The sequence below is a fragment of the Lipophrys pholis genome, assembly GCF_963383615.2.
Source record: "Lipophrys pholis genome assembly, chromosome: 21".
Taxonomy (NCBI): domain Eukaryota; kingdom Metazoa; phylum Chordata; class Actinopteri; order Blenniiformes; family Blenniidae; genus Lipophrys; species Lipophrys pholis.
The window spans coordinates 9787331-9814783 of record NC_137649.1 but is presented as its reverse complement, the minus strand read 5'-3'; the positions used below and the strand labels follow the sequence as shown (position 1 = coordinate 9814783).

At 41.0% G+C, this 27453-nt stretch overlaps 1 protein-coding gene across 1 annotated transcript in view; it reads left to right on the top strand.

Moving 5' to 3' along the window:
* grm1a (glutamate receptor, metabotropic 1a) overlaps nt 1–27149 on the top strand; it is a gene marked incomplete at its 3' end in the record, with an annotated part of 34174 nt that extends 7025 nt beyond the window's left edge. Inside the window, exons 4-9 of the mRNA XM_080490380.1 lie at nt 18110–18349; nt 19532–19810; nt 20400–20568; nt 22014–22140; nt 23895–24831; nt 26330–27149. Coding sequence (XP_080346506.1) covers nt 18110–18349; nt 19532–19810; nt 20400–20568; nt 22014–22140; nt 23895–24831; nt 26330–27149 — 2572 coding nt within the window. The remainder of the gene's footprint in view (nt 1–18109; nt 18350–19531; nt 19811–20399; nt 20569–22013; nt 22141–23894; nt 24832–26329) is intronic.
* Between the last annotated feature and the right edge of the window lie 304 nt (nt 27150–27453).

Genomic DNA, 27453 nt, shown 5'->3' with positions numbered 1-27453 from the left:
GCCTGGGACAAAATGCAGTCCAATATCTATCATTGGACTGTTTGTTCACTTTAATCGAGCGTCTGTGAGACTGTCAGCTACATTTTAAAATTATTACAACCTGTTTTGTTTGACTTTTAAAAGATTTACAAATGAAATGATTGAGTGATGGTCGGTTTCATGTCAGAATCTTTTTTCCTAATTGACATTTATGAGTTGGGCCTTTGTGAGTATACAAGATGATTTTGGGGGGGGAAAAGCATGAAAACAATGAGAAGAATATAGTGTGTGATGAAAACGATCAAGACATTTTGGTATGTCTAGAAATACTCTATTTAACTAATGCATTGAAAAAGCCTTTCCTGGGGCTCATGTACCAATATCTGGTTGAGTTTTACTGGCTCATTACATTTGTCTGGTATTTTTCATCCATCCATTCATTCATCTAGTCCATCGCAGGGCGAACACAGAGATACCGAAAACCACACACGCGTTAACACAAATAGTCAAGTTTGGAAAAATAGTTTACCTGAAATGGAAACTAGCGTCCCGGAAGAAAACCCACACATGAATGAGAAACACATGCTCACAGCACACACACACAAATGAGACAGAATGTCAGCTACTTTTTAAGGGAATTGAAGGGATTTCATTATATCAGGACAGGTTGAAGCTAGAGGAGGCCGAATGAGAAGATGTAGTGATGGAGATGGTTGGTGTAGGGGTAAAGGAGGCAGAGTATAGGGTGAGAAGGCGACGCATGATCTCCTGTAGGGGCCCCTGAAGGGAGCGGCTGAAAGATGAAGACAGTCACAAGTAGAGACAGGCTTTGGAACTGAACCGAACATGGCTCTGGACTTAAAAATGCCCCATCTATCAGGAATGTAGCAAGGACGTCAACACTGCCCTTTATTGAAGTGGTTTCTCGCCCCTTCTTGAGAAAGGGTGTCGACTCCCCTTCTGATCGCTGAAGCAGAGCAGTGCCTCCCATTAAAGGTCCAGTGATGTAGGGCTCAAACTGGGACTGATGGTGTTTGTGTGCATTAGATGCTTTAAGCACCGATTGTGTTTTATTGTGTCAGACACAAATTCAGCATTATATGAAGCCTCCATGATTGTATTTATTTTAATATTTTGAAATATGAGTAATGGCTGTATTTCCTATCGTTACAGTAGTAAAAATCTAGCCGTTTGTTGATTATTGCAACTATTAATTAGAGATAAGGATGAGCTTTGTTTGTGTTGCATTGTCATATACTGATCTGTTTTTGTTTTGTTTTGCATTTGATGTCATTGTGTCTTTTCAAATGCCTTTTCTATTAATCTATCATAACGGCACTCTATGATTGGCTGTATTCCTTGCTTCTTTCTTTCCTCCACAGAAGATGGGAAAATGTATCTTTTTTTAGCTTTTATGGAAGTCTCCCTGGGCGGCAGAAATACTTCTGGGTCACAGGAAAAGAGAGCCAGAGAAAGAGGTAGCAAAGACGGAGAGAGAAAAGAGGGGGAGGGAGAGGAGAAGACAGGAAGAGGTTGTGTGAAAGTGACAGAGAAAGTCTGGGCCAACACAGATGCCAAGCCATGTGTGTGTCTGAATGAAGCTGACAGACAAGCACTGGCTCATCAAAAGAAGGGAACTTGTTTTCCTAATTTATGCATTCACCTTAGACGAAGGCTTCTTTTTAAAAGTGTTTAAGTGTGCCACGTAAAATATATATCCAGAAAAAATCCTCACGAGATCAATAAAAGGGTATAGCTGCATGACCGCTTGTAACTGTAGCACAGAAATACAGTTAAAGTGTTTTTAACTATATCAACGTCAGCAGCAATATTTCAGCATAAGCAATGATTGTGAAACTGGTGTCACCTGCAAAGATAAACTCAAAGAATTATTGCCGACCTCTGCAGCTCTGCTGTACACCATTTAACATTTTTCAGTTTTCAGTTTTACAATGTGCAATTCCACTGTCTGGTTTCACGATCAGTGCATTGTCTGCAGTTGCAGCAGGTATCGAATTTCAGTGTAAAAGCTTCACACTTTCCATCTGCCTGCATGGTGCTGATTTGCTCGCACATTGGGTCTAATTTACCAAAGTCCTGCATAAAGCGTGCTGAATTGCACGCTCCTGCAAATTGATTGTGCTTGCGGTGCCTTTTGCGGGTGGTCAACACACAAACAAATAGGTTTTGTGTGTGTATTCTGCACTGTTTACTGAAAATCGATCTGTTGGAAACTATATAATTTCCATGTTTGTTTGTTTTTATTCGCCATGCAGTGATTGAGCCCACCAAATGATATGGGTTACTACGGAGTGGTGCATGTTTGTGGAGAACGTCATATAGAGGAGTTTTACAGCAACTAAATCTGAGATTGGCAAAAAAAGAAAGAAAAGTAAAACCCAGTTTGGAAGGTGATCTGTCATAGATAGCTCGTGCAAGAGATTGCAAGACCTTACAATGGGTAGAATACGGAAAATATAATAAAGTCTGCAAATAAATCTTGTTGGTGGAAAGCTGATTGAACGCCTCTCACCACAACAATGTCAGCATCTTTGAAAAATGTTCAACCGGTTTGCAAATACTTTTTAACTTTTCAAACCCCTTGAAAGAACATCATAAACATTGTATCTCCATGGAGATACATAACATATGTTAATATAGCATTCGTATCTAAAAAACATAACAAAAGTTGCAGTTGAGGGTCTCATATTAGCAAATTAAAAGTCTTAAATATCAACTTTTCTTGCCATCATTCAGTGGTGTTTCTTGGATATTTATTATTGTCCATGAGCTTTGTGAATTATAATAGGATAAATGGCAGTACTGAAAATGTGTACGACACTTCTGTTCATTGAATTGCTTTAATCGATGCATAGTTGAATGATTGTTAAAATTCACAACATGCAAATAGACTCACAAATTAATTAACAATGTTAGTGTAATTTTCTATCCGACTGCCACCCATCACACTGTAAACCTGTGATTATCTTATCACGTCTGCTTTAATAATGACTGTTTTATGTCATGATAGGTTACACATTGATGTATGATGGAATAAACCTCTCATTACTTGCAAAGTCAGTAATGGAAACTCCATCTTTTTAACATGAAATGACCTGTATACTCGTGAAAAATGACACATTTCAAACCAAGCATTCAATTCAAGTGAACTACAATACATACACATAATCTATGTTTCTACTTTAGTAATGTTTTGTTAAATTTCAAACTCATGAACAATAGAAAACGATAATATGATTAAATTAATTGGGATATTGACATGTACATCTCAGCTGTCCTGCTACTATGCACATTCACATACGAGGCAACTTCTGTAATCATGTATCTTAAATTAGATCGATTCTTCTATTTCAAATGTGATAAATGTGTTATAACTTGACTTTCCTCAGTGTTGAGGGCACTCTGGTTGCTCAGTCTGTTGTCTGACACAGTTGTGCACGAATGGAGCAGGATGTGAAGGACGGGCATCTCTACAATCACTTTTATCAGCTATTGATATGGGCTGAGACCTTGTATCTTCCTCTGGAAGAATCTGAAGTCTGCACACCTGAAGTCATCAAAAATATCCATCAGATCTACAGGTTGAACGTGACGTGTATGTCAGTGGAGGTTTTTATATTTTCAAACATATGAGAAAGTGACATGGACACATTTAAAAGTAAGTGACAGAACTGTCAGGAGGCTAATGATGTGATTTGTGATAAATACAAACACTCGAGATGCCTTCTTCAAAACAACAATGTGCTTTCTTGGTCATTTCTATCGAACTGAGGAGGCTCATACTCCCCTTCTTTTATTTCTACCTGATACAAACAAATGCAAGATTGAGAGTAACTGTGGTAGAGATGATAGGAATTCAAAGAGATGGCTGTGTTTTGGTTTTAGACAATACCAGTGAAGTGGAGGCTGCATAAACTACAAGTAGGCATTGAACCTTAGAGCCTTTGTTTTTCTATTCACCAAACCTGCTCTCTAGACAAGGGCCAGGTGTGGCAACATGCTCGACCCACTCTATCCCTCTAGCTACAGACTCTTCTCTACACTTCTTCAATATTTTTACATCCACTCTGCTTCGCTGTTGTCAGCCGAAGGGCCTCTTGTCTTTTCTCTCTTTGTTGTCAGTCATGATTTTGCCAATCAGCCACTTCTGTTACTCTGCGATTGCAGGCACACATTGATATTCCTGCATGCTGATAAGGAGCCGCGTTGACAATGTAGTTTATCCACTCCAATCTCATCAACATGATCACTGATGTCCATCTTCTTGTTGTATTCAAGTACATTTCAAAGTCATTGTGTTTTGCGAGATGAAACAATGATCAGCTGAAGTATGGACAAGAGATATATCGATTTAACATTTGTTTTTACAACGGAAATGATTGTGTGACAGAAGTGGAAGCTGCTGTTAGTGCAACGTAAAATAGACTGTGAACTGTGCTGTAAAGTGGTTTAAGATCTGTAGCTATTGGCACGATTGTGTCTCAGTTATCTCCATATCCCAAAGTTACCGTAGCTATTTGATACCCCGTCTCATTCTGTTCGTGTGTCTTAATGTCTTTAGGCAAGACTTTAAATGGGTAGTTGCTCGAACTGGTTTGCAAAGAACACGGATTGTCAATTTAATAATATGTGAGTATGTGAATTATTGTGTGTGCGAATGCGACTGATCATCACCATTTTGGTCAAATCATACGTCTATGTAAAACAAACCACTTGGACCTTGTCACCAAAGATACTGATACAACTTACAGGGTAAATTGGTTGAATTTAATTAGAAAGCTGATGTCAAAATGAAGCTAAGTACTTACAACAGCTGATGTGAAAAGCAAAGTATCTCTCAGTGCAGCCTAGGATTTTAACAGGTAGTGGTTGGGATCAGTTGCTTCACTGCCTGCTGTCTTAGTTTAATTCCACCCCACTTTGTGACAGCACATAAACAAAGTTGACATCTAGCTGAGCAGACCATTTAGTACTAAAAGATCCAAGGGTTCGTGAAGAAAATGGCAAAGATTCAGAGAAACTTTTTAAGGATGTCTGATATACTGACAGACACTGGCACTGTGGCAAATGCTGGAATATATGGAATATATGAGCTTAGACAAACACCTCATTTAGTTATTGAGTTTGGATGTATTATTACGCAAATCCCAGTTTCATTAAATAAAAGTATAATACCTCCTTGTGTGCTCAGCCGTCATGGCTTGTAGGTTTAACCAACCCTAACCATAAAATATGTCAAGTTCTTCTAACAAAGATCTAATTCATCATCTTGCAAATCGATAAAAACTTCACCATGCCAGGCCTTATTTTCCAGCAAAAAAATATTATAGGTTTTTAATAATAAAATGTTCAAATCAATTTGTTACACGTCGGTCTCACCACACTGATAAATTGTTTCATCCAGTTTAAAGCAGGGCCTCCGGTTACTTTGATACATATTATCTGTCTGATATAAGAAATTATAAAAGTAAAAGTGTAAAAATAGTTATTTATTTGATTAATACGAACAAGGTAATATTAATATTTACAAGGCAATCAGTGAATAAATATATACACAGGCAAGGGCTTGACAGTAAAAAACGAGTTCTAGAGTCTGATGGCCACAGGAATGAAGGATCTCCTGTGACACTGTGATGCAGTTTGGAGGCACAAATCTGTTGCTGAAAGAGCTTCTGCTGCTGACCAGCACGTCATGAATCAATATCAGTAGAATCAGGATCCTCCTGTCTGAGATCACCTGTACAGAGTCCATCTCTACCCCCGCCATATGACTGGCCTACCTAATGAGTTTGTTAAGCCTGTTTGTGTCAGCCACCCTTAACCTGATGTCCCAGCATGCAACGTATACGTATATGTATAGCGTTCGCTACCACAGAGTCATAGAAGACCTTCTGCATAGTTCTTTGCAGATAGCAATTAGGATTATTCCAGATAGCTCCCTGTTTCTCAGATTGTCCATGTGGTGAAGTATCCTTGGGCTTCTCCAGTTGGTCCGAATGGTACCACTTTGTATGGCTGCCATCACCATTGGTGTTGCATTGACCAATAAAATGCCTACACTGTCAGGGCACAACTCATATCAGTACTTTCATCAAACAACAATGCAGCCTCTTCAAGTTGCAGCCATGATCTAAGAAATAAAGAGGAAATTTAAAAGAGCAGCAAGAGGTATGACTGATGTTTTACAAAGAGCAGTCAAATGAGATGTTTTAATAATTCACAAAGTGGATTCCTTACGTTTCCACTTGTGAAATGGAGAGTGTCTGTGAGCGGAATGCATCAGGAAAGAAATCTGGCTATGTGTGTCTAGGTTTTCAACTGAAGTTCCCTGGGGCCACCATCATTAAACTCTCCTGCATTTAAACGGCTACAGGAACGCTCTGAATCCTGAATGCTAATTTCCACCTACTCAGTTATATAAAGACATTGTCATGGAATGCATGTCTGTCTGCTGAGTTGCAGTTGCTGCAGCTTTGAAAGCGAGCTACACATTTACTGTATGGTTTCTTTTGTTATTATTCTCTCTACTGCAGTACGAAGTCTAGTTTCTGAATGGCGGCATGGAGTGAATCCACCTACTCATTTGCCTGCTCTCTTGCAATTAGCAGCATTCGCCTTTTCTCTCCCCCTAATGCTGCTTGAATGCTGTTATTACTAAACATAATTTGAATAAGCTGCTTTTCCACGTGTAACACTTATTTCTGCCCCTGTCTTACGCGCACGGGGTTGGTCGAGGTCCCATTTTAAGTACTTGATTGTTATATTTTTTATCATACTCTTGACAAAATGGATACTGGAACAGGAATGTGGATGTTCTGCCTCTGTAATGGCTCGGCGCCAGTCATTAGCGGAGTATGACTGTGTCTTTTGAGACTGCACCGAGGTGCAAAGAAAGCTGTGAACCCATATTGTGTGTCACATGGATTTCTGTTTTTGCAGGTCTTGTTAAATCTTTCCCTCAGAAGCATACTCGGGTTTTGTTCTGAGTTTAAATGAATGAAATGTTTAGGGCAAAAGAGGGTGACAGAAAAAGAAGTTGTGGCTCAACACATTTCGCTGCTTTTTTTCCCCCGTCATCTGTAAGGCTTTCAAATCCTCGCCATCTCAGTGAGAAGCGTGCGGAGGATGTGCAATTCAGGCGATTGACTTCTTCTCACGAGCAATTTGGCAAATAGCAGAGCATGAGCAGAGGGAGACCTTATCTCTGGCGACGGCACTAGAAAGAAGACTGAAAACGAGGATATGTTTGCCATCCAGAACTGTAAGTGTACAAGGGATTCGGGAGAATTTCTCTCTGAACCTAATTCATTCTGCCGCCTCTTGAATTTACTCTCAAAAACAATTAATTGTGCAGATTTCTGAAAAAATCTTTGAACATCAAGATCAGGAAAATTGACATTTTGTCACATCTTTAAAACTATTTACCAACACAAATAATCGATCATGACTGCCTGACTCGATAAAAGATCATCAGAATACATAATTGAAGTTCCTTTGAATGTGACATATTGTTTTGTGGCAGAGAGATGAGTTGGAGTTCTTCAGTAACGACTCATCATTACCAGGAAACAGTCTATAGCTTTTATCGAGACTCGTCCAGAAGAAAAGAGAGAGAAAATATCCATTGAGCCGTAGTCCTCTAGACTATGACGCCTTTTAAATGCCAAAGATGCGAGGAGAGTACCCAGAGCGGTTAAAGATGACAGGAAAGCAGCTGTAACTCAAAGAAACCACTTGTGACATTTAAGGTACGCAGAGGATAATTTCTCCCTGCGTTAAGCAGACAGGCAATAGCAGGCCACGCCAGGTGCCCCTCCTGTCAGCTAAGAATTAGAAAACGAGGCTTCACTTCTCACGCTCTCGTCAAAATGGAGAAATGTTGCCTTGGGCCAGATGCGTCTCAGTTTCTGCTGCCATACTTGAGTCATGAAAGCAGGAATCCTTGCAGCCATGCATGCGGCTGTTAGTGGCAGGAAATAGGTTTGTTGTTGCATTTTAGGTCCAGGAGTCCAATCTGAGCGCTGTATAAATGTCACCGCCCACCTGATTCTTGCTTTGACCTAGCCATTATTTTAATGGTTTCCTGAGGACGACAATGACACTGAGTTCACTTACTTAAACAGTGTCTAAAGAGCAGATCTAAAATCATTGACATGTGACTGTGTGATGCTGTCATTTCAAAATTAACCAAAACCTCAGGATTACTTTTGTTAAATCATCACAAGACAAAAGTATTAGCCAGGTACAGCTTGGTCTACCTAATTTTGCTGAGGTTTTCCCATGTAATCCATGATTCCCTGTATTTTTGTCATGGTGGTACATCCTTTTTTTTTTTTTTTTTAAATAAAACGCTGCATTGTGGAAACAGCATCCTCTCAATCGATTTACAGCTGGACTACAATCTTAACTGCTGCATAATTTTGCGTGTAAGGATCTGAGATCAATAGCAAATGAAAAACGCAGATAAGAAGTGGACTGAACCACTGAGTCCTCCTGTTTGTGTCCTCAGAGCGTTCCATGTTTTTGTCCTCTGACCCCCTGTGCAGAGCACTCTGCCAAAAACTTAAGTGAGAGTTTAGTGCTGGCTGTCATGCATATATTGAGCCCAGTGGATTTCTTGTTCGCAGCGCAGGATTTACTGTACTCCTGGAATAAACGACTTGTGTGCTGCTTGGGCTTCAGTCACCATGGAGACTTTGTTTGGCCTCGTGATGGTGCTGGTGTGATCGTCTCACTGCAGATCTGTCATTCAGTCTGTCAGCAGGACTCCTCACGATCCAGCACGATTGTCCCTCCTCAGAAAATGTGGCTGACATCTGAAAAAGTCAGTAACAAAGATTGTAATTATGAGATATGGACACACTGTTGATGTTGCTTTAGTCATGGAGCTCTGCTCGTCGCTACACACATCTGGCTCTGCAGCGTACACTGAAGTTGAGTCTGGATTCATGGTTACATCTGTTTGTGCTCCAGTGAGAACAATGAGCCGCATCTGAATATTTATAACGTGTCTCTGATGTTAATTGAATGTGGCCACACATTGTCAAGGACATCTCTCTCTGTCCAATTGATGCCTTGTGTTCCCCAGTGCAAGGGGACGAGTGAATGACAGTGATCAAAAATAGCACACTGCAATTGAATCTGGACATAGTTGTCATATCCTGATTAGCAGGAGCCGAATTGCTTTCTTGTAGCCGCAGAAAACAGTGAGCCAAAATGTGGGAATACAACAAGCGGGCACTATGATTGCCGTGAAAGAAGTCACACAAAACTCAAACCGTAAACACGATGAAGGCCACATGAGCCAGGATCTTCAACACTCAAAGAAGTATGTAATAATATAGTAAGTATGTGACTGAAAAAAACAAAATAGTTTGGGTTTTTGTTCTGTTCTGCACCATTGTCAGCTGAGTAAACCTTGGATTTGCTGGGAATACAGACTCATTGCTGGAACATTATTTCTAGAACTATAATTTAAAAGGCAAAGAGTGTAAAGTCTGGGCATTCAACCCAAAATAAGTTTAGCAGCATGGAGAGGGACAAATTGACTAAAAAATTGGGTTTTGACCTTGAAAAGAAGAAAATGTCGGGGGCAGCAGTTTAGTGTAATAGTTAGCACCCTTAGATCATTAGTATTCCCCTCAATATAAAATTCAAGGACCCTTCCAAGGTATTTTTTATTTGAACTTTTAATCTCATTGTCCAACAAGTTCTGTCCTTTTTGTAGAAACGGATTGGGCTATTTCCAGATTTCAAACCAGTTTCCTCCACATACCAAACTATGGATCTTTTGAAGGCTCTTCAACAACGATGAGGTGTCCGCCAGTGCAATCTGTCATACTAACAGAAAAGGACCTTTGGCAAAAATAATCAAATGAAATACTATGAAATTCCCCCAAACTCATTTACAAAAACGTCTCCAACAGTTTCTATACCAGCTGTATATAATACTCCCAGCATCAAATTGACCAACTAATATTAGGACTTTGTCATGCATCAGTCACAGCTACAGCTGATATTCAATGCAAAGACTTCGTCATGGGATTCAGTATGAATTGAGATCCCCTGGTAGTATAAAGCAAAAAGGATTTTATCCCGGCAGTGATCCCTTCCAGTGTTGAGGACACTGATCTCCCAACTCAAACTGGGGCACGATGAATAAATAAAGGTAGCCTGGATAAGCTTTTAAAGGCTCCCTGGCACACCCTGGGCCACTGTGTGCCTCCATGCAGCTAACAAGCCACCACCACTCCTGTTTTACTTCCGCAAATTCACAGAAGAAAGTGGGGAAAGTGGAAGAGTAGGGAGCCCAGAGAGAATTAAGGGGAAAAGAGAGCGATGGAGCATCAGTGTTCAACTAAGGAGAAAGCAACCTCAGTATGAATGAACAGTCCTCCGACTGCAAGAACTATTTTAGACTCATTTATAATGTTGTGGAATCACCACAAAAAATTATATGGATTTCTAAAAACCATAGGTTAAATTGCTAAACAAAACATTAACTTCAGTATATTGTTGGGACATTTTGGAGGTAATTATGGCATTTATGTCACTGCTGTGGCTCAGTTGGTAGAGCTGGTTATCATTCCATATCTGAGATTGACAGTTTGATCCCCATCTTGTCCTTTCCTTGTGTCGAAGGGCCTTCGGTAAAGTCACTAACCCTCAAGGTGCGATGAATTTGTGAGGAGAGACTGCTGCCAGTGCTAATCACTGCACCGCTATTCAGCCTATGGCTTCGCTTCACTGCGCGTTAATCCCGTATTATTCATTGTCAGACCGCATACACCAGGCAGAGGAACTGATTGTGGTAATTCTCATAAAATAATGGTTCTATTACACAGTTAATCAACATTTTGAAACATAAGTCTGTCTGAGCAGAATAACCTGCATCTGTCTTTGCAACTTTCTGTGTTATCGCAGCAGTGTGTGTCCATTAATTTTTAATTGTACTTTTTATTGGGATAGGAACTATAAAAAGGGCCTATTTGCTCAGTGAATAGTGAACAGATTATTAGTTATGATGGATTTGTAAAATCATCTGAGTGAAAGCCACTTTGCTCTCACAGCTGGTGTCTGTAACATTGTTTTGTATTGTAAAAAAAACACTTAAGTCTGTAACTACTCACACGTTAAACACACTTATCTTGTGATTTCTAGCGGTGGTTGTAAATTACATAAAAAGGGAAAATGTTGTGTCTCTGTTCGCTTTTGAAGGAGGTTGTAGCGAGTGAAGAATTCTCCCAGATTATTTTATAATAGGAATGTTCCTTTAAAATTACAAATGAAAGGGAATTTAAGATACGCCGTACAAATGCTTTTCTTTTACCTTATGTCCTGACTGCAGAAAATACATTCTCCACACTTAGAAAACAACACAAGTTAAAGAAACAAAACTACAGATTTACATAGAATTGGACGCACAGTTTCAACAACCTTTCACAGGTTTGGTTTAAGATCTGGTCAAATTAATGTCAAAACATCATTGTTTGCCGTAGTTGGTCAGAGGTTGTTCTTACTGGGATAAGTCGAAGACTGAGTGCATTTATGGATTTTACAGACTACCTGTACGGGGATTGACTCTGTGGATTAAAGTAAGGACCTTTTCATATCTCTGATGCTTTGATACCAGATCATCATATTTCAATGTTTAATAAGCATAACCATGTAGTTTGCCTAAAGCTAATGCATCGGATGACTTTTTGGGAATCTAATAAAAAGTCCTAAGTAGTGGTCTTTATTTACTAGGTAATATTGCCCATTGTGTTTTCTAGGTCTGACGATGGGAGCCTACACAGTATTATTTATTCCCTCAAGAGCGAGTGGAAATAAGAATTTGTTCCTGTCTATATGTTGCCATTCTCACAGAATTCATTGCAGATTTACATTGAGGTTAGTCTGATCCTCTTTAACCATCACGGTAATTCAGTTGAGGCATAACAGCCAGCCTATTAAACATGGAAGAAAAAGTGAAAATAGCACACAGTTAAAGTATAAATAAACCCCTAATACTTACATTATATACAAAATGAATGGAACCCCACAATCATCTCTTAACCCTTTATAGGGCTTTCACTTTTAAGACATAAATCACCCTCTCTATCCGTCATTTACAGATTCAGAAATCGGTCTGAATGTAACTTACATTTCTCTCTGGATTTCTGTAACAGATTGCTTACACAATACAGAGTCCCACTATTCTACAGTACAATGTACTATTTGCACCAAAGAAGCCCCACAGGAGGAAATTTGTGAGTCTTCAAATATATACACTTGATGAATGAAAGGTCGAATGATGAAACAATATGTTAAATCTTTGCAATATTTTGAAACCAGCATGTATACCCCAGAGAAATAGGCAGTCCCTTTTTAATTGTTCATCGTGATTCACAACCAATATTTAAAATTAAAACAAAGATTTATGTATATTTAAGTGTATGTGCCGGATTTGAAAGGTTTTTCCTCAGACAGAAAAAAGATGGGAGGAAATGGAAGATGTGTGCAAGAGTAAAAGAGAATATTTTGAGAGTGACAATATACTTCAGAAGATACTGATAATTGGGGGATTCATTATGTTACTGTGGTTTATGAGGAATGTTTTATTAATGAGTCTTGGAAGGGCCTGCTTGTGAAAGTTGAGGAGTTGCGGGGTTTAGGCAGTTTTTACATGAGATTGATTGATTGATTGACTGACTGACTGATCACCGTACAAAGAGCAATACCAGAAACATTGTAGCTTACATGCTCGGCCACTTGTTGGTGCTTTGATTTTGTCTGTGCATCATCAGCCTTAATATACCGATGAGTTTTCACAGTGAGGATTGACGAATGGGTTTTCTGTGATTTTTGGTTCAAATCTAATGAGTTAAATGCATGTTGGTTTGATTTATGTAATTACTCCTGTTGAGATTATAATGGTCTGTGAATGACAGACAGATTAAAAGTTTTTTCATTAACTACCTGAACTTTTATTTTAACATTTGCACAGAGCAATTAGGAAACTCTTGACTCCCCTATGCTCCTCTTCCTCTTTTTAAAGTAACTCTTCTCATTCACCCTCCAGGGGAAACAGCGCATGTGATTAAATCTCTGCCCTGCCAATTAATTCATGGCTTCATAAATATACAAATGTGCTATCAAACTGGAACTAGATCATCCGGCAGAGTCGGGGGGGAGCGCTCAGCCTACTCACTGTTGTATACAAGTCTATGAATTATCCAGCTGTTGACATGCTGTGCTCCTCTAAACAATGCCACACATCATCAAGTCTAAATAAATCCTCCAGATACACGCATCCTATTACTAAGCATATGGCAAGGCAGCAACGGCAGCGTGCTGGCTTCAATTAGAGAAATAAATACTGATTTAAATGATTCATTGCATTTGTTGAAAGGTTCATGATAAAAAGGTAAATCAAATTTAGTTAGCACTATGAAGCAGTGACTCAGTCTGATGGAGTTTAGATAAATAAATGATTGGCTCAAATGTGGGTCTTGATGTGGATGGCAGAATGCAGGAATACATAGAAAACAGAACATGAAACCATTGCTATGAGAGGGAACTCAGACTTCGAAGCTTCAAAGTAAAGCAAACATAATGAGAAGGCCGACATTCCATTGCTGGCTTCATAGATGTGTCGCAGGGCAACCATGAACGTCTAGCAATGGTGATGTCAGAATCAAAAAACAAACAAACAAGAAAAACACAACATAAAACAACTCTGACTATTAGCAGTAGTATTGTTACAGTAATGCATTACTTTGCATGCACGCTGCATACAAACACTGCACTGATTAGAAGTGAGGGTTGTGTTTCACTGCAGGTCAGTGTTTGAGTATGTCCTCATAAATAAATATGGAAGTAATGTGATGTAATGTCACTAAAACTCATTAGGAAGGATATTTCTGTTATGAGAACAAAATCACAAAATGCTCAGGTGTTAAATGACACTGGCATACTTTGCGTTTCAACGATATTGAAATGAATCTTTTCAATTCTGCGTCACTTTATATCAACTACTTCTGCACATGTAGGAGCACAGCTGATGAGCAGTGACTCTTTAATCTCCTGAAACAGGTGTTCTTCTGGTATATCTGGCAGGGATTATGCAATAATGGGCCCACCAATATGCAGTGTGAAGCCACAGAACATTGAGGTGACATTAAATCAGATTTTGTCCCATTACGGGTCCCCGCGGTGGTCCGACGTTTTGATGAGCTCTTTGGAGTTGTGCCAGGCAGCGCTATCCTGAGAGAGGAGGACGAGAACAGAGAATGTCATTTTACTTCATCACAAACTCCACTGTGAGATACAGTCGAGCGTGTCTTCAGTGCGTCGTGCATTATTCATGTCGGATGTCGAGCAGCTCTCTTCCTCACGCCGCATCTCCCTCTTTATCTGAAAACACTGTTAGGAAAAATACATAAACCATATTAAGTGCGGTTACTCTCACAGGTAAATGTAAGGATAATATATACATGCCACATGCATAAACAAACCATCAAATTCAGGAGTGCGTGTTTGTCTTTTTGTACTGTCTGTACTGAGATCGAAGAAAACGAAGCACAGAGACAGTTATCCACTCAGAGGCAATGAATTAAATGTGACTACAACCAATGACATTCATGTGTCCCAGACTTTTAACTTGATTAGGCAGAAAGGAAAAATATTTCTGAGACGTAGCAGATAAAGTTACCCACCGAATATGAAAAGTTAGAGCATGTTTTGCTGATTTAGCACAATATTGCAATTATTTTACTTTCTCGTTACCCAACACTGCTTTGGCCTGAAACCATATATTTTGCATGCGGTAGTAATGAATGCATTTCACTCAATTGATACTGTTTATCAGCAATAACACTATGAAAATCAATGTTTCAACAGTAAACCAAGCATGTTTCTCACAATGACAAATGTAATGAGTTACTATTTCGAAGATAAAGAAGATACTTCAACAACTTGTGAATAACATGCACCATCTGTCTCGTGCTTCTCAGCATGTGTGGGAATCCAGGATTGTACTGAATCCGAATCCAACAGAATGGTTTCCAAATACCCTTTTTACGTGTTCACTGCATTCTGTTTGAATGTCTCCTTTTTCACTGATCGGTGCTAGTCGTGGACAGAAAGTTCACAGACTTTGACCTGACATATACGAACGCTCACGTGTCTTTATCCGCCGCCCAGAACATCCTGTGTGTTTGTGGTAATTGGTACCACAGTGAGTCATACTTAATTGGTGTGTAGCTGTCAATAGCACAGGTAGGAACCGGGAGCCTCCATTAAAGTGAGAGAGACACAGAGAGCAGCTGAAAACTCTCGCCGGCTGAGAGGAAGCTGAAATTCAGAGCGACGCTGTTTATTTGTCGATTTGTTTTCAAGTGTCCTTTCCCAAACAAGAGCATCACTGATTAGTTTGAAAGCTCAGCACACTTCGTCTTTCTTTTTGTTTGTGTCAGCCCTTCTTCTGAGGCAAAGGTGGTAGTAAAGTAGTCTTATAGTCTTATTCTACACAAAAACCTCTTAGGGAAAAGGCAAGGACGGGAAAAATAAGCATTAAACTCTTAGGTGCTTCACATTTTTCATAATATTGCTCTGGGACTAGTGTTACCAGGCTGACTTGAACATGATTCAGTTGCTTTTGCACTCAGACTTAGTCACCAATTCACTTAAATTCGTTTCTAAAGCAGAGTGCTTGGACCACACCCACACACGCCGGCCCAGGAAAAACATGCAAATCCTGCACAGAAAGGACACTAACCATCGACTTGAATGATTTTTCTTGCAGTGAAGAGAACTTGCTAACCACTACACTGCTCTGCTTCCTCGTCCTGACATATATCGAATTTAAATACTTATTGGATCGATTTCTTGTCACGGTTCTGTAACTAGTTAATGTATTTCACGGCTACATAAGCAGATTCAGAAGCAAATTAATGTTTCTCATGATGCTTTAAGGGCTCTGCTGTGTTCAGCTAATACAATGAGTTATATATAAAATGAGAATTGTCTGTGTAATTACTACTTATGGAGGAATACACATGAAAGGCTCCTCTAGCTCCATCACGCTGGGTTCATACATACATTTCCATTACTAAGGTGGACTGACGTATTATGTCGGATTCGTTGCAGTCACACCAGTTTGACATGTAAAATTTGTACTTGTCAAAATTCATCCTTGTTTCGTGTACGGTGGAGGACAGTCTCAGAGGGTCAGACATCAGTCATCCTTTACGGTTTCTGGGAGATGAGCACTTTGGTGTCAAGATGGTTTATGAGCACTACCTGTCTCGTGTTGCTCAGTATATAGACACGACTAGACATCCTTTAATAAGAGCAGCACCAGCTCCAACAACCAGTTCATGAGCCTTCCTTACATTCCCACAATGGGTTTGATTCCGCTTTTTCTTGACTGGTGGTAAATGAGGGGAAAAAGGTCAAAGACTTTGACCGGCACACAGACGGACATGCACACATCCTCATCCATCACCCCGAACGTCCCATGTGTGTGAGGTAATTGGGACCGTGGTGAGTCCGACCTAATTGGTGCGTAGTGTGTAGCCGTCAATAGTACAGGTATTTCAAGACAGGAGCGAGGAGTTCGCATTAAAGAGTGAGACAAGGGAATACAGCCTAAAACTCTGACATGCTCAGATATAGATCACCGGAGCTCAAAGCGGAGCTGTTTACCTTGTAATTTGTTTTTCAGTGTCCCCCTGTCACTGGCGTTTCCATTGTTCTTAAAGTCCCACAAGAAAACAAATAAGCCAGCGGAAGGGATTGAGTAAAGCTTACAATTACTGTTGGGACACAATTGGTGAGATTTCCATCCACTTAAACTGAGAATTGCCGCACCGGACTTGAGATAAGCCACCAAGGAGTGTTGTCACACTAATTTAACAGAGTTCCAAAATAAAAACTGTAGTCTACCTGTTTGTGGTGAGATCATACTTAATTGAGTTTGTATTTGTGCTCCAATGTAGGTTTGTCATCTTATTTGCTTTGAGAGATTAGGCTCCTGCTTCTGGTTTGTATTTTAATGGAAATTATTTATCAGGTATCCTAAATAGAACACAGTTTGTCACAGGTTTGAGCCCTGCTGTGGTCATGCGATTTTACAAAATGGCTCCTTGATCAAGACTAACTGAAAAGACTTCTAGCTTCCAATTGGCCCATTAAGTAACTGATCTGCATACAAGAAAAAGCCAACCACTATACTTTAGTCCAGTCTAGTGATAGATATTGTTGCAGCCCGGAGTGTCAAGTGACGGGAGGCAGCAGTAATTCACAGTTAAAGCATCGACACATTATTTTCATTTGGGGTTTTCTTTATGTCTTTCTGTTACATTCACTAAATAGCATGAGTGAATGTTGCGATTATAAATAACCCAAAGCTACATGTTCTTGCTGTTTGTTTAGTTGTTTTTGTTCACCTTGGCTAAGCAGTTGCATCAATCAGTTCATGTCACTTCACCAATTCCACAGCAGGAGAGCTCATTGAGTCTTCAGCTCAGTCCTCCACTGGTTCAGGCTGTTACAGTCAGCTCAATACTGAGCTGGGTCTGCACAAGCTGTGTTAATAGCTCTGCAACCTCCTATGGGCACATTGTGATTTTCTGAATTTTGTTGTGGTCTTTTAATAAACCTTTAACAAGGAACTAAGTAATGAGCTGAAGCTGAGCTTTTGGTCTCCGCAGGGAGCAGCTTCACCACTTAAAGCTGCAATTGTGGACTGTAATAATGGCGATTTACTGGAGCCAGATTGTGTTGTAGATTTGTTTGCACTTGTACAGAGGAGTGTATGCAATGGCAAAAAAGAGTGAGTCCATCCTTCGAACATTTATTGTTTACATCTTTTAAAGCATGTCAGCGAAACATCTCTTGGGTGCATTTTCACGAGCTTGTCAATCTGAATTAACAGTTAGGTGAAAATTACAATATACAACATTTTAGTATAAAAGACCCCAGACAGTGACAAGCACAAGCACTGTCATGCAGCGCCTCTCATTAACATGACAATAGCTTATTCCTCCACAAATCTTTTGCTGTTTCTCCTGGGATCATTATACTGTAATGTGTTCCCCCTCGTTACTCTCTCCTATTCCTGAAGTGATGGATGGGCAGACCGGTACGAGGTGGTGGAGGGTTTCGAGCAGGAAGCAGAGGGAGGAATCACCATGAAGCTGCAGTCAGAGGTGGTCAAGTCCTTTGACGACTATTACCTAAAGCTACGTCTGGACGCCAACACGAGAAACCCCTGGTTCTCCGAGTTCTGGCAGTACCGCTTCCAGTGCCGCCTCCCAGGACATCCACAGGAAAATAAGAACTACAAAAAAGTCTGCTCTGGTAAGTGACGACTAAAAAATGTTTTTTTTTTTAGTTGCTTGAGAACAGCACATGGTTTTCTTGTTGTGCTCTCAGAAACATTACTCTAGATAGAGGGTTAAATTCCAAGTGCGACACTCATGAATAATAACAAAAACATTTTTCCCCCCTTTATTTTCCTCCCTGGATTCCCTCTCCCTTTGCTCACAAAAGGTGATCACGGTAAATTCTGTTCTTGTTAACGTTTTAATCACAAAGCTAAACCTTTAAAAGCACCACAGTCAAATTGACAATGAAAATAAATTGCTCCGCATGCCTTTAACCAAATGGTAAATAAAATCCGTTGGTGGTTTGTGATGACTTTTACCATCTCAGAGCAGCTCGGTCACTATGCTTCTCTACTTTGTACCACATCTTTACAAACCTTTTTATATTCAAAAGATCTTCAAGGTGGTAAGTTCATCTTTCGGGCCACTGCTGTGACAATGGTTTTTGGCTGAATGAATGTCACATGCACTGTTTACACGTTTGACTGCTGCAGGACAGGAAGAGTTTGACTGATGCACTTTCAAAAATAACCCGGCCTATAATTTCAGTAAAAAGGTTTGGTGTTTGTTTGGGTTTTTGTTTTGTCCTGGCGGTCTTAGAATCTCATCTTGTGAGAGAATTGCATCAATCAAACTTTGATGTTAGGCACTGGACTTGTTTGTACTGTGTAAAGAGGAAAAGACTACACAACAAAACTAAATGCACAAAAGAATGGCTCTCCCTGCTCACACTCTTATATAGATTAAAACACATGAGAAAGATAAATGGAGACAGGCCGCACTCTTTATTTGCCTACTGTATGTGCATGTTGATTTCACACAGAATGTCAGTTTTTTTAAATGCACTGTCTAAAGAGGCAAAGGGAAACATACATTTGACCTGATTTGTTTTCATCCCAAACTGAGCTTTAACTGTGGGACAGTGCCTTTAGAGGACTGAAGTATGCACACAGTCTCTGAATTTATCCACATCTGTCTTTGACTGAGTTTTTAAACATGTTTTTAACTGTATGGAAATGTTTCTGCGCTTAAGAGTAGTGTTCATTGTCTCTGTTTTCAGTGTCTGGTACAAATTTCACCTCTTATTCAGAGAGCATAACTTCTCTTAAAGCACAACACACCAAAACGCGTCAGAGACATTCACCTATAATTTGTCCAAGTGCTGATGTCGTCTTCTTTCCCCCTCTGACAGGAAATGAGAGTCTGCATGAAAACTATGTTCAGGATAGTAAGATGGGCTTTGTCATCAATGCCATCTATGCCATGGCTCATGGCCTCCATGATATGCACAAGGAGTTGTGTCCAGGTCAGACAGGGCTCTGCGAAGCCATGGACCCTATCGACGGGAGCAAGCTGCTGGACTACCTGCTCAAGACGTCCTTCAGAGGAGTCTCAGGGGAGGAGATTTATTTTGATGAAAATGGAGACACCCCAGGCAGGTAAGACACTGAGGAGATCTGTAAGAATGTGATTATAATACTTCATTATAAAGTGTGGATTTCTCGCTTCTCCTGCCTCATTAGCTCGTATGCAAATGTTCTCATGTGTGCACCAGTGTTGAGCACGAAAGAATGTAATTAGGTTGGACTGGAACAGATTCTGTGAATTGTCCACTGTGGCAGCTACTTTCATCTCTCCACAGTTCATCAGACAACATTTGACAGTCAGAAAACACAGCCGTGTCATTCCTCCGTCAGCTGGAGGTTAGGTAGATGCACATCCTGTATCCAGTATGGAAATCTGTCCACTGTGTGCACCGACATGTCACTCTATTAGGGTTGTATGATGCTGTTCACTCTGAGTGCTAAAATGGCTGCTTGGCTGAAGAATTGTCATCCTTAAAGTACATGTCACTTTCTTCCTCGCTATTCCCCTTCACCCCGCTCCTCCTCTGTTATTGATCTGTCGGTCCCTTCTGCACTGTTCTCTTCCACATCGAGTATATTTTGTATTTTTCTCTGTCTTTCCTGTTAGATATTCTTACTCACACTCATCGTGGTCATTCATCTTTCCTCTCTTTACATCAAGGTATGACATCATGAATCTTCAAAATGTGGGCGATGAGCGCTATGATTACTTGAACGTGGGATCCTGGCATGAGGGCATCCTGCACATGGATGACAACAAGCTTTGGATGAACAGCAGCGACATGGTTCGCTCTGTTTGCAGCGAGCCCTGCTCCAAAGGACAGATAAAGGTGGGGACTGAAATCAATGTCAGAGTGATCACTTGGTCTGAATGTCGAGAAAATCAACACAAAGTTGATCTGTGGAGTTTGATTTTATTTTGCTGATTTAATCTGTGTAAGTCTGTATGCATGTAACAGTTCATCGATGAGGGAGGCATATATGACAAACGATTTCACATTGACCTTTTGATCTATGATGGGGCTAATTTGCTGGGGATTATTCATAATTGTTCCAAATTTAGGGAGTAAGCCATTCAGATTTCTGTTTATTCGTTACACAAGATTGTTATGATGGAGCAATAAGTCAAATTTTTACAAAAATGTTCCTCCACTGAACTTGGTTAATCGAAATAGAGCCAATCCCAGCTAAGTATGGGTGAGGGCATGGTACTACTGGACAGGTCGCCTGCCCATCATACAGCGAAAAATGTATTATTATTTAAAAAAAACATTACGCTGTCACCATCATACTACTGCACCTTCTGATAGTTTACTCTGACAATAACTTTATGCAATCTTATCTGGGTGTGTGTGCTATGTATTTTAACAGGATTTTCTTAGAAATAACAACAAATGTCAGAATGGGATTACTTGCATGAATAAAGGTCAAATAAAATCAAGAGAAAAATGGTAGATGTCATGAGTAAACTCGTCAGAGCGAATCTTCGCCTTGAGTGTGGAGGACCGAGATAATAGCAGCCATTACGTGTAACCTAGACATCTTTATTGGGAGTTAATGGAATGACTGGAATCCCTTATATTTAATCATTTTATTGGGCCATCATCCAACACTTAAGATGATGTTAACCTGTCCAACATTCAAATAACTTTTAATCAGTTACAAATTCTATCAAATAATGAATTCAAAAGGATTTTTACTCAGTGTAATCATGATTGTAATATACAGTAACTCTTTTTTGTTTTGTTTTTTCACTCTGAGCAGTATATGACTGTATGTGAGATGTGAAAAAAATTGATCCTGTGATGTGACCTTCACCATACCTGGATGTTGAAAAGACCAGCAATCTATTCATGCACTGAACCCCAGTTTAAGTAAACGCACAGATTTCCTGCATCTGGGGCCAATTGTTTTCAGTCTGGCTCCACAATGATTTTCCCTGAGGGAGGGTGCATCCCGTCTCCTGCCTGATCACGCTTCCCCCTCTATCTGCTTTGTTTCCTGCCCCACTTATCACCCTGCTTTCCATATCACAGCGCGGGCAACAGCTACTTTGGGCGCTGAATGTGAAAGCAGCTGGCCTTGATATCTAGACACTTTGTCTGGGACTCGAGAAGAAAAACTCCATAAACATGTCCTCGTCTTTGATATCCCCTCGTTGGTGATTACTTATGGAGATTTTGTGATGTTGTCTTGGTTTATTCAGTGTTGTGGCAGGTTACTGAAACGTTGTCAACCCTGCATTGTTGTCAATATGTGGCTACTCTGCATGCAGGTGATTAGGAAGGGCGAGGTGAGCTGCTGCTGGATTTGCACCACATGCAAAGATAATGAAATAGTCCAGGATGAATTCACCTGCAAGGCATGTGAGCTGGGATGGTGGCCCGATGACGACCTGGCAGGTAGGGGAGACCAAACACAATGAGCAAATCTGCCTTTGTTTTTGTGAACAATAGTCACTCATATTCCCTTTTCAGTACCTCTGATCCCATCCACACTCTTTCTTTTTTTTTTTTACCCATTTCATGTATTTGCTGTCCACTAACTTACTCCTGCTTGTTCCTAACAGTGAGGTTGGCAAACAGTTACGATACTTTGCGCTTTCCTAAAAGTCATCCTTCCCAAGGATATTGCTACTCATACCTCAACAGTCAGTTTCTCCTTTTGCTTGTGCTTTTAATCATCCAGATCCTACACCCTTCTACTCTCAGCTTCCTCGCCCTCCATACTACTCCACCTCCGTCTCCTCTGCTCTTTGCTTTGTTGTGACCTGGTGGTTGTTTTGACAGAGGTTTTACAAAGTCAAGAAGAGCTCTCAGTTCCCAGGTGTAAAATCCTATTACCTCCATGAGAAGCTTGGGGATACATTTCGTCAGTCTGTCGAGGAAGAAATTCTCCATTTGCTCTCATTACATTTGGGAAAATATTAATAGAGAGACTTGAAAAATCCTGCTCATCAAGTTAGGTCATATCCGTCCATATGATTACTCATTTGCTCATTTAGGGCAGGATTACCGTATTATGTGACAGTCAAGAATAATGAATTTAAGGCTTGTGTTAACTATTTATGTGGGCTCATGCACATAATGCATGCAAACTTACCATGATGGTAAAGTGAAATGCACATAACACAGATGCCTCCTTAAGCTGAACTGGTTGGTTAAATGAAGACAGCAAGGAGTTTGTTGTTTCACTTCTGTATGGGAAAAAAATTTGGTTATACAAAGGAAGAAAAGTTGGCCTATTTTAAAATTTCCGATTTTCTATAATTTGACATATTAGGATTTAGCACACAGGCGTGGGTTTTTCCGTGAAGTTGCTGTAATGCTATTAGCAGAAGCATGTAATTTATGAGGTGTTAAGCCGGGGAAGTCTGGGGATGTCAGTTTGCTCCCAGCTTCACAAACTCCCTCTGCATGGCGGATGACAAGAGTGCAACTAGTGCATCATGACAGAGTTGACACACGCGCCCACTTGTCTGCACGGGCATGTGAAAATTAGCGAGAAATCTGACGGAACGTGAGCTCTGAGAAATGAATGACGGCACATGCAAATCGGTTCCTGAGAAACTCTGTGACATAGGAATCTAAACCCCATACATTCATACATACACACACTTCCATGAGAGAAGGAATCATCAATTTAACACGTCTGTGTCATAATTATTGTGACAACTTTATGGATTACAGCTTCATAAAGTTCACACCCAATGTTGTGGCATATGCGCATGCACAACCGGTATTGATAAGAGCTTATTGGTGTTTAGTCCCATTTTCACTTTTTCAAGGAATAAGATAGACACCTGACACCTCAGTGATCAAAGCTACATTAGTAATCTGCTATAAACAATTTAGAAGAAAAAATAGAAATCCCCGTCGGAAAAAAACGTTTTCCAGACAATTTTTGAAGATTTTTGTTTTTGTTGAGGAAAAAAAAAAAATAACTGATCCCCAACGTGACTATGAATTTACTTGTAAATTATCAAGTGTACTAGTGTAGCACCTGTGATACAATGCTGTTTGGGTGGAGATTCTATATGATCTGTTATGGAGCCATCTCATGTCTCTGCTTTGCTGTCTCACCTCCAGACTCGTTTAGTTTATTTCAGGAAAAAGTACCACTAAAATGCTTACCGATCTTTCCCCTCTTCTTCCAGGCTGCCAGCCCCTGCCTTTGAAGTATCTTGACTGGGTAGATGTGGAATCTATGGTTGCAGTGGCTTTCTCCTGCGTGGGCATCCTGATCACCTCCTTTGTAACTTTTGTGTTCATCCAGTACCGCGACACGCCTGTGGTTAAGTCCTCCAGCAGAGAACTCTGTTACATCATCTTAGCAGGCATTTTTCTAGGCTATATCTGTCCTTTCACCTTAATCGCTCGTCCCACAGTGGCCTCCTGCTACTTGCAGCGGCTCCTAGTGGGCCTTTCATCGGCTATGTGCTACTCTGCCCTGGTGACCAAGACTAACCGCATCGCTCGTATTCTGGCTGGCAGCAAGAAGAAGATTTGCACCAGGAAACCTCGTTTTATGAGCGCCTGGGCCCAGGTGATTATTGCCTTTATGCTAATCAGTGTGCAGTTAACGCTGGAGATCACCCTCATCATCTTGGAGCCTCCTGAGCCCATCAAATCATACCCAAGCATACGTGAGGTCTACCTCATCTGTAATACTAGCAACGTAGGCATGGTGGCGCCCCTGGGCTACAACGGCCTGCTAATCATGAGCTGCACCTACTATGCCTTCAAAACGCGGAACGTCCCGGCCAATTTTAACGAGGCTAAATACATTGCCTTTACCATGTACACTACCTGCATCATCTGGCTGGCCTTTGTGCCGATCTACTTTGGCTCCAACTACAAAATTATTACCACGTCCTTCTCTGTCAGCCTCAGCGTCACAGTGGCCCTGGGGTGCATGTTCACACCCAAGATGTACATTATCATTGCCAAACCTGAGAGGAATGTCCGAAGCGCCTTCACCACATCCGACGTGGTGCGAATGCATGTTGGAGATGGGAAATCTGCAGCTCAGTGCGGGAACAACAGCTTCTTCAACATATTCCGCCGGAAGAAGCCTGTATCTGGCAACGCCAAGTGAGTACTTGTTTTTTCTATCAATTAAACTCTGTTGGCTGGAATGATTGGTTGGATTTCAGATGATAAGATGGCTAGGCACTCAAATTGTCAAAGAAAGAAATGACACGGGTTAATCAAATAATTTAATTTAAAGAAAATTTGAGTGTTTAAGCATGTTGTCAGTGGTCCAATTTTAAGTTTAAGATTCCCAGTATCCCGGTCCAAGGTAAATTGAACAGATCCATTGTTTTTGGATGCAATAAACACAAGTTATTATGGAACATCCCCCTCCCCCAGAGAATGAGATTTTAGCAATAGCATTTACTGAATTCACTTGAAACATCGATGGACAAGTGGAGATTCCCCACATCTGAAATAAATGAAAAAATTGCATATAACGTGTTTGAGATTCACAGCAGTGGCAACATGGACAGGACTAAAGTAAGGAGTGGGGCAGAAATGAGAGTGTTCCAAACATGTTTAAGTGTCGTCTCCTACCCTTGCTATGCAGCCCATCGAATCTTCTAACCCAATAACCTCCTATACTGAGGCGCCCTCTCGTAAAATGTTGAGGCTGGCACATGTTTTGGCACGAGAGGGAGTCCGTTCACTCTGCTCCTGGAGAGCTGCACTGTCAACTGAGCTATTGGCATGTATTATATTAATGCATACAGCCAGGGGTGAACCTGATGCCACCCACAGGAAAAAGAACCCAGACCACAATGAGAACTCAATAAAGAAGTTGTTTATTCTATGAGGATGTCTTTTTTTTATTTTTTATTTGGCTTGATTGTAGAGAAAAATGCTGCAGGTACAGTATCGCTTTGAATTCCCCGAGATGTTTTGTATTCAACAACAAACAGAGCCTGGCTGGTTAAAGCCTCGGATGAATTAAAGGTATCACTTGCCTCTGTGATCTTGCCACCCCTGAACTATCAATGACAAAAATGTTTTTGACACTGCAGCCCTCCTACAAAGAGCTCAGAAACCCTGCTGCTTATCGGTTTAGCCCAAATTAACCTCACATTTAACTTTTCTCAGCATGAAAACCCTCCCCTCACCACCTCCCCTCAGTAATCACATTAGAGCCAGTCCTCGCTCATTCTGCACAAAACTCTGTGTCGTCTGCAGGCCACTTTAGGCACCATAAAGAAATGCATGCAACCCATTTTACGTATAATAGCCAACGAAAGGCCAAATAAATGAGCTCCATGTCTCCTATAATTCCTGTGAAGTATGAAGCCATTTGAAGATCATAATGCTGTCAGCAGCACATTATGAATCAGTGTTTGTGAAGCTAGTAATTGTAATACTCATAGAGGCTGATGAGTGAACCCCTCAGCAAAGCTGTTAATGTCGAGTTATGTTGTTTCAAAGTATTTTAACATGCGTCAGAAATGTTGAAATGCTGCTGCTCTATTGTGTCACTTTCCTGATAATGTTGATGTTGTTGTTTTTTCTGCCTCCACTTCCCGGTTTTCTGTGTTAGTAACTTGGGTCTTTATCTCGTTCATAGTTCTAATGGCAAGTCTGTGTCATGGTCTGAATCAGGTGCAAGACACCCTCCGAGGGGGGGGAATGTGTGGCACAGACTGTCTGTGCATGTGAGGAAACAGGAAGCCGGCTTGAATCAGACGGCGGTCATCAGGCCCCTAACTAACACCCCCGACCCCCACAGTTGTGAGCCCTCCTCCACCTGCGACCTTGGCACAGACCCCCATCTTCCCCAAGAAACCCCCAGCACTAAGAATCTGTACAACCTGGTGGAGGACGACGACGAGGGGGATGCACAGCGCCCCCTCTGGACTCAGGCGTGCTCTGAACAGATGCCGAGGCTGGAGTCAGATTTAGACAAGACAGCCTCTTACTTGCCCTCTCGCTCGGCGGGCTGCACTACAGAGCACTTGGAGGGCTCTTTGGTGGACACACATAGCTCCCATGTCCCTGCACTGAACGACCACACTGCAAGAGAGGCAATCCCTGCCAACGAGCCTCTGAGCCTGACACCCTCTCAGCTTCTTTCCGCCCCACGAGTGAGGGTGTTTGAAGAGGAGAGGTCTGAGGATGAGGAGCTGGACCTCTTGCACAGCTACATTTATGATGCCAAGGAGGAGGGGGAGGGGGATTACGGGGACAGTGAGGATTTAACTCAAAGTAAGCCAACTCTGGAGGAATCTCTTGCTTTGTCTCCCCCCTCCCCCTTCAGAGACTCGGTGGGTTCCGGGGAGTCCGACACCGGCTCCCCCGTCACCGAGTCAATGTTCGGTAGCCCTCCAAGCTCAGTCTACACCTCAAACATCCTCCAAGACTTCGCACACAGCTCCTCAACACTGTGAGAGCAACACTGGCACCGACACAGACACACACAGACACACACACACACACACACACACGCACACACGTATTATTTAACATTCAAATTTTTTTACTTTTATTTTTCTCCTCTGACATTTGCTTGCTTGTATTTATTATTCTGCTTTTATTAGCCAGTGGTTTATTAAAACTGAGTAGAAAAATAAGGATTCTCTAGGAGCGCTTGCATTTCTGATGGGCTTGTGTTAAAAAAAAAAAGCCTTTCTATGAAATGTAAAACTCGGAGCAGTGCCAAAACTAGTCAGCTCTCATACCAAATTTTGGTGA